At 42.6% G+C, this 6,602-nt stretch overlaps 1 protein-coding gene across 1 annotated transcript in view; it reads left to right on the forward strand.

Moving 5' to 3' along the window:
* xpnpep2 (X-prolyl aminopeptidase (aminopeptidase P) 2, membrane-bound) overlaps nucleotides 1-6,309 on the forward strand; it is a 23,544-nt gene extending 17,235 nt beyond the window's left edge. Inside the window, exons 13-24 of the mRNA XM_048232137.1 lie at nucleotides 1-162; nucleotides 635-724; nucleotides 1,801-1,910; nucleotides 2,107-2,184; nucleotides 2,363-2,434; nucleotides 2,564-2,624; nucleotides 2,966-3,035; nucleotides 3,162-3,266; nucleotides 3,475-3,534; nucleotides 4,202-4,278; nucleotides 4,531-4,620; nucleotides 5,674-6,309. The exon at nucleotides 1-162 is cut by the window's left edge and continues 37 nt beyond it. Coding sequence (XP_048088094.1) covers nucleotides 1-162; nucleotides 635-724; nucleotides 1,801-1,910; nucleotides 2,107-2,184; nucleotides 2,363-2,434; nucleotides 2,564-2,624; nucleotides 2,966-3,035; nucleotides 3,162-3,266; nucleotides 3,475-3,534; nucleotides 4,202-4,278; nucleotides 4,531-4,620; nucleotides 5,674-5,874 — 1,176 coding nt within the window. The 3' untranslated portion in view covers nucleotides 5,875-6,309. The remainder of the gene's footprint in view (nucleotides 163-634; nucleotides 725-1,800; nucleotides 1,911-2,106; nucleotides 2,185-2,362; nucleotides 2,435-2,563; nucleotides 2,625-2,965; nucleotides 3,036-3,161; nucleotides 3,267-3,474; nucleotides 3,535-4,201; nucleotides 4,279-4,530; nucleotides 4,621-5,673) is intronic.
* The last annotated feature ends 293 nt before the right edge of the window (nucleotides 6,310-6,602 follow it).

Consider the following 6,602-nt stretch of genomic DNA (forward strand, 5'->3'; position numbering starts at 1 on the left):
AAGACATACTTGAACGCAACCTGTTACACGCCCGACTGTGTGCAGCTGATTGAATACGGTAACGAGCGAAACCTCCTGAAATCCTACCTGCTGCGGCCAAATACAAGGGTGTGGGTAGGGACAGAGTACACCAACCAGGCGCTCTACGAGCTCATCCCGGAGGTAAGGCCTTGGATCAGCATGAGTAGATCCTCTCCCACAGAGATGGACTAAATTGGCCATATTTTTCTCCTCTAGTCTGCTTACCATTACCCTTACTGTCAGGTGTTGTTAGGCCTTATCTCTCTGTTTCTTGAGGTATTTATAGCATAACCTTGTGATGAGTACCAGCTGTGTCTTATCATACTCTGAACCCATTGTACAATTTATATACTGTTTAGATAAGTATAAGGGCGTTTTCATACCTGAATCGGAATGTGGAGCTTTCCCCCAAAGATCAATTCAATTAGGTATATGTGAAAGCAGCAATCGCTCTCTGTTTTGGAACAAAACTAACGGACCGAGAGCACCTTGAAGAGGGGGTGTTGGCTCGTTTCCAATCGAACTTCATACTCATAGCGGTTCGTTTTTTGATTCGGAACAAAATAGCTCCCTTAATCAGTTGTTTGTTTGTTTGTTTGTTTGTTTGTTTCAGGACAAGTTAATGACATCTGATTACTCACCAGTACTCACCACCAAAGCTGTGAAGGACCCCACCGAGCAGCGCATCCTCCGAGACGCACATGTAAGATTAGATTGTGTAGTCATAATGTCTTTACCCCATTTCTGCCTCTGTCTCGCCTTTTTTATTCTCAGCGTAACATAAGAGCCTCATTTGCATTCCTAACCCAAATGCTTTCAGTGAAATTAAGTAACTATTGATCCCCCCCTCCCCTCCATCCAAGAGAAAGATTATGTTGGATGCAATTTTCTTGTGTGTATGGTTGACTGCAAATAAAAAACATTTAGCATAATTTGAAAACTAAAAAATGTAATTCTACTCTTGATGATAAACCCAGCAAAGTTTGATGTTTATTGTTTTGTGCTCTATGGTTTGGGAGTTATCAGTACTATTCCTATGGTACCCATTGCCATTGAGGCACCACCAGCCTTAAAAGTCCTTCCTCCTTCACCACTATGTGATAAAACACAAATCAAATATCGTTCTGGAACCAGTTATTCAAAGATAGAGTAAGAAGTGAAATAACATTCTGCCACAGCAGTTTTCAATGCTGAGCTGCAGTAATGTGGTGTTTTTTCTCGGAAGGCGCCTGTGATGACAGGATGATGGATGTCCCTGTCTGTGGGCAGACTTTACCTTGCTGTAGAGTTGTGTGCTATTTGTGCTGCTTGCTCCCTTTGTGAATGAGTGAGTCCTCTCTACTATTTCCTGTGTTAGGGAGTGAGTCCTCTACTGTTTTCTTGTGTTAGTGAGTGAGTGAGTGAGTGAGTGAGTGAGTGAGTGATGGAGTGAGTGAGTGGGTGAGTGAGTGGTCTCTACTGTTTCCTGTGTGAGTGAGTGAGTGAGTGGTCTCTACTGTTTCCTGTGTGAGTGAGTGAGTGGTCTCTACTGTATCATGTGTGAGTGAGTGAGTGAGTGGTCTCTACTGTTTCCTGTGTGAGTGAATGAGTGAGTGAGTGAGTGCTCTCTACTGTTTCATGTGTGAGTGAGTGAGTGCTCTCTACTGTTTCCTGTGTGAGTGAATGAGTGAGTGAGTGCTCTCTACTATTCCATATGTGAGTGAATGAGTGAGTGTGTGAGCTAGTCCTCTCTACTGTTCCCTGTGTGAGCTAGTCCTCTCTGCTGTTCCCTGTGTGAAGGTGAGGGACGCGGTGGCAGTCATGGAGCTCCTGATCTGGTTGGAGAAGAGTGTCCCTGGGGGGAAAGAGACCGAGCTCACAGCAGCACATTATGTCAACGAGCGCCGCAGGTAATTGGAAATCAGACACACACACACACACACACACACACACAAACACACACATTTATGTATGCATACAGATAAACATATCCACATGCACACATACAGGCACAGTTACTATTTGATTAGTATATCAGTGTTTTGGAATGGAATGTCTCTTTATAAGTTGAGTGCTTGGTCAACTGCTGATTTCATGACTTTGCAGCAAACAGAACTTCAGCAGGGGTCCCAGCTTTGAGACCATCTCTGCAAGTGGACCCAACGCTGCTCTTGCACACTACAGGCAAGAAGCACCTGCCCTCACATTTCAATGTAGTATATTCTGAGTGAGACTAATGTGACTGTTTTTGAAAAGCGCTGTGTACATGATATATTTTATATGTGTTATTATTATTATTAGTAGACTAGTAGTAGTATTGGTGAAGTGTTTCCTGTATTCACAATACCCTTCTATTTTGCAGTCCTTCTGAAGGGACGTCACGAGCCCTGACTGTAAATGAGATGTATCTTGTGGATTCTGGTGGCCAATACCTGTAAGTATGATCAGCATGATCAGCAGCTGTCTAGCTTTACAGTGAAAAGGACTTTTTAAATGAGACATTACTTGTCTGCAGAGTCTGACTGACCTGTGTTGTTGTCGTGATGATGTTTTGCCCCAATAGGGACGGAACAACTGACATCACCCGAACAGTACATTGGGGCACTCCCACTGACTTTCAGAAGGTATGCCAGTGGGGTTGGCTGGCGTTACACTGTAAGAGTGAAGGCCGTGCCTGCTCTGAGTTGAATAAGATGTTAATGTGTATGACTGTGTGATGCTCGTTTAAGTGAGATTTGCATTAAACATCACGGTCACAGTGCATCCTACAAATGCGCATAAGAGTTGTTCACTTTGGGGGGCTTAATGTATTCTACTGAGGCTTCTGTCTGACCTTTAGCTGAACTATATCCGTGTTAGCTGTTTAAATATGAATAACTACGATGTTGTGTCCTCTTTGAAGATAAACATTGACGTGTCCTTGTGAGAAAGTTTACTAATTTTTCTTTTTTTCAACAACCTGTAGGAGGCCTTTACTCGTGTGCTGATGGGTAACATTGACATTTCTAGAAACATCTTCCCTGATGGAACAAGAGGTTTGTGCACACGTTCAATTGAGTTGAATTGCGTGATTACTGTAGTCCCTCCACAAGGGGTCTCCATAATGTCTCTGGCGGCTCTCTTGAGTAATTTCATGGCCGCTCACATTGATGTTCATGTAGGTATCAACATGGAGATGCTGGGCCGCCGGGCATTGTGGGAGGTCGGACTGAACTATGGTCATGGCACAGGCCATGGTGTGGGCAATTACTTTGGAGTTCATGAATGTGAGTCTGGCACAAACTTCGTGATGTTTTGATGGCTTTGCCAATTTCAAGTTACGTTAGATATTTCAATGTTTAATCAGTTGTCATGGCAGAGCATGTCACATTTAAGGGAGTGGCTCATTGAACTTATGCCTGTACATAGTGTCGTCGACATATCTGTTCATTACGCTACTCTGTGTTCTGATGCTACGTAAAACAATTCCAACAGGGCCTGTGGGTTTCCAGTCCAACAATATCCCCTTTAAAGAGGGCATGTTCACTTCCATAGGTAAGAGCACTCCTGTTTTTAGAGCCATAACCCCTCACATTCCCTTCTCATGTGTTTAACTCAGTCCAGTGAAGGTGGATTCAGTGATGGTGGCAGATTCTGACTGTTTTGAAGTTCAGCAGCCAGACAGATAGATAGATAGATAGATAGATAGATAGACAGATACATTTATACAGATACATTTTAGTATTCTCCTCAGAGTCCCTCACTGCAGTGTAGTCTGGGCGCTTGGTGAAGAACAGCCAGACTGGGATTCTTCTTAGTTGGGTCTTAGGGGGCCTGTTGTTTGCCTCTCACTGATCCCACATTACAGAGCCTGATCCAGACTCACTCAAACTATCCACTATACTGGCAGACACCTGGTGAAGATAACTTTACTTGACTAACTGTTTGGAAAGAAAGTCTTTATAGAGTCGACTGTGTTTTTATTATTGTGTTAAGAAAGGAGACCTCACCCAATATCATGTCCTTTGTTCACGAATGTTCTGATGACGGGCAAAGACAGAAACATCAGCAGCGTTGACTTCTGTGAAGTGCGTGGCAGCAGCAGTGGATCTTTTTGTTCCCCTCCCCATGTGCCACCAGACCTATTCTTACAGATTCAGCATATAGTGTTGGGTTGAGTTTATTTTAAGCTGTTAATATTTATTACCTTTTTATTCATTAGAGCCTGGATATTACAAAGAGAATGACTTTGGCATTAGAATTGAGGATGTTGCTGTCTTGGTTCCAGTTCAAACACCGGTAACATTGATTTTATTCCACTGTATGTACTGTGAAGCATCCATTGTTCGCAAAGTATTTTTACAACATATATTATTATTTTTATCATAATTTTACAATTATTTTATTATTATTACGGGGCATACATATTGTAGTTCATAAGATGCTCTTATGATTCTGATGTTGTGTATGTATGTATACATATTTTTGCTTATTATACTGTACATGTAGGTTATAGACATACATAGTTGATCCATGTTCTCTCTCATCCAGTATGGCAATAACTTCTTGACCTTCGACACCGTGTCTCTGGTTCCCTATGACCGGAAGCTGATCGACACTTCAATCATGAGTCCGCAGCAGGTAAACGACTCTGTCAGCCTTCAAGTCGCCTCTCACGGTGTCCTTGTCAGCTTGTGTAGCTGGGCTCCAATCCAGAGGTCTGACAAAATGCGGTGACTATGATGGAGTGGCAACCATACTGTCTGCCTGCCTCTCTGGCGCATTGAGATTTATGCAGAATTTATGCTGAAAGACAAGCACAGGAGAGGGAGCCAAGGTAACATATTGTGCTGCAGGAGGTGTGTGTGTGTGTGTGTGTGTGTGTGTGTGTGTGTGTGTGTGTGTGAGTGAGTGGGCGGGGGGTGGGTGTATGTGTCTGTGTGGAGCCTGCATTTGTTCAGTAGAGCTTTGACACCTCTAATCCTTGTGGTGTTGAGGTTTGCTGCTCTCTATGCTAATGTGCTGGCTTCCTTTGAAAAACCCCCGACATCTCTCTTCTCAGAAACTTTCTAGATGCGCACATCTGGGCACAGTAATACATATTTCACGGGTTTTTATTAGTTATCTACAATCCCCAGTTACTTTGGGTAATTTTTTTATTTATTAAAACCTTGATTGATCTTTGTTGTAAACCTCACTTATTATTACAAATCCACATAAGATCTTCACATTTTACTTTTATGGTTACTTATATGATGATCGCAATAAATCAGAGTAACTGTAATTACACAATACCTTTAGGATGACAAGGTAAGGGTACATGTCATCCAAATACAGACACACTCCTTGGCACAAAAGAATCATTAAAAACTGAATTTACTTCTGAGCCATTAAATAGTTCTAATTACAAGCTTAGTGATTGAAAATGCTGTAAAAGTTGATAGGCCATCAGAGGGTGATTGAGTGGATTAAGAAAGGTTTTACCAAAGAACTTTTAAAGCAAGTAGTTAGATGTTTCAAGTCCTATGGAAAGTGCTCTATATAGATCATCTATAACAACAGATTAAAATGAATTATCCTTCTCTGGTGTGTGTGCATGCGTGGTTGCGCGCACGTGTCTGTGTGTGTGTGTGTGTGTGTGTGTGTCTATGTGTGTGTGTTGTGTGTGTGCGTGTGTGTGTGTGTCCACCCCAGTTGCAGTGGCTGGACCGCTACTACCAGACCATCCGTGATAAGATGGGGCCGGAGCTGGAGAGGCAGGGCCTGAAGGAGGTGCATGACTGGATGATGGAGCACACAAAGCCCTTCCAGACCACCAGCGCCTCTGCCCCCATCTGCTCCCTCTCCCTGCTCCTCTACCTCATCCCCACCGCACTCCTCCACCACTTCCTCTGAGATCCTCCTCTGCCCCACTCTTTTCACTTTGATCTTTATTTTTGTTTGTGTCTTTCACACACGGTTTCTCTTCACATCATCATGTTGTTTTCACTGGGACTCCATCACCTGCTTGTTTCAGAATGTTTTCCCCTAATGTCTGCCCTCTATTCTACATCTTTTACTCGTTCTTGGTTTTCTACCTTCATTCTCTCGCTTCTGTAGTATGTGTTTCGATCATAAACAACCTCCTCATTTGTCTGTGAGTTACTGTGATGTGCTCATAAGTCAGCATTCATGTTCAATTAAGTTATTATAATTTTGTTAATTTTCTTCTTTTACTGTATTTTAATTTTGTTTATGAACTGTAAAAAGCCAAATATGTGTGTATTTAGAAAAAAAAGTCTATTCTTATTTATAATTTAATAAAATATGACAACAAGGCTTACACATCTATATGAGGGAAAGTGAGTGTTTGGTTGCTTAATATATGTTTCACGTTGACCTCTAACTGTGCTATAACCATAGAAACACTGACTGACATGTGGTGACTGACATATAGACCAGTAAACACTGACACGTGCATTGAAAGTGGGGATTTAAATAGCGTGCTAATTCTCAGAGATGGATGGCGGCGTTGTTTCACTGGTGGTTGCACAACAGGAGGCCTTCTCACGGCACGGCTTTAAACGCTTGGCCCCTCATCTCCAGGAGCCTGGGCGCATCTTGAGGTTTGTCTCTCTCTGCCA

Source organism: Alosa alosa, chromosome 21 (assembly GCF_017589495.1).
Source record: "Alosa alosa isolate M-15738 ecotype Scorff River chromosome 21, AALO_Geno_1.1, whole genome shotgun sequence".
NCBI classification, from domain to species: Eukaryota; Metazoa; Chordata; class Actinopteri; order Clupeiformes; family Clupeidae; genus Alosa; species Alosa alosa.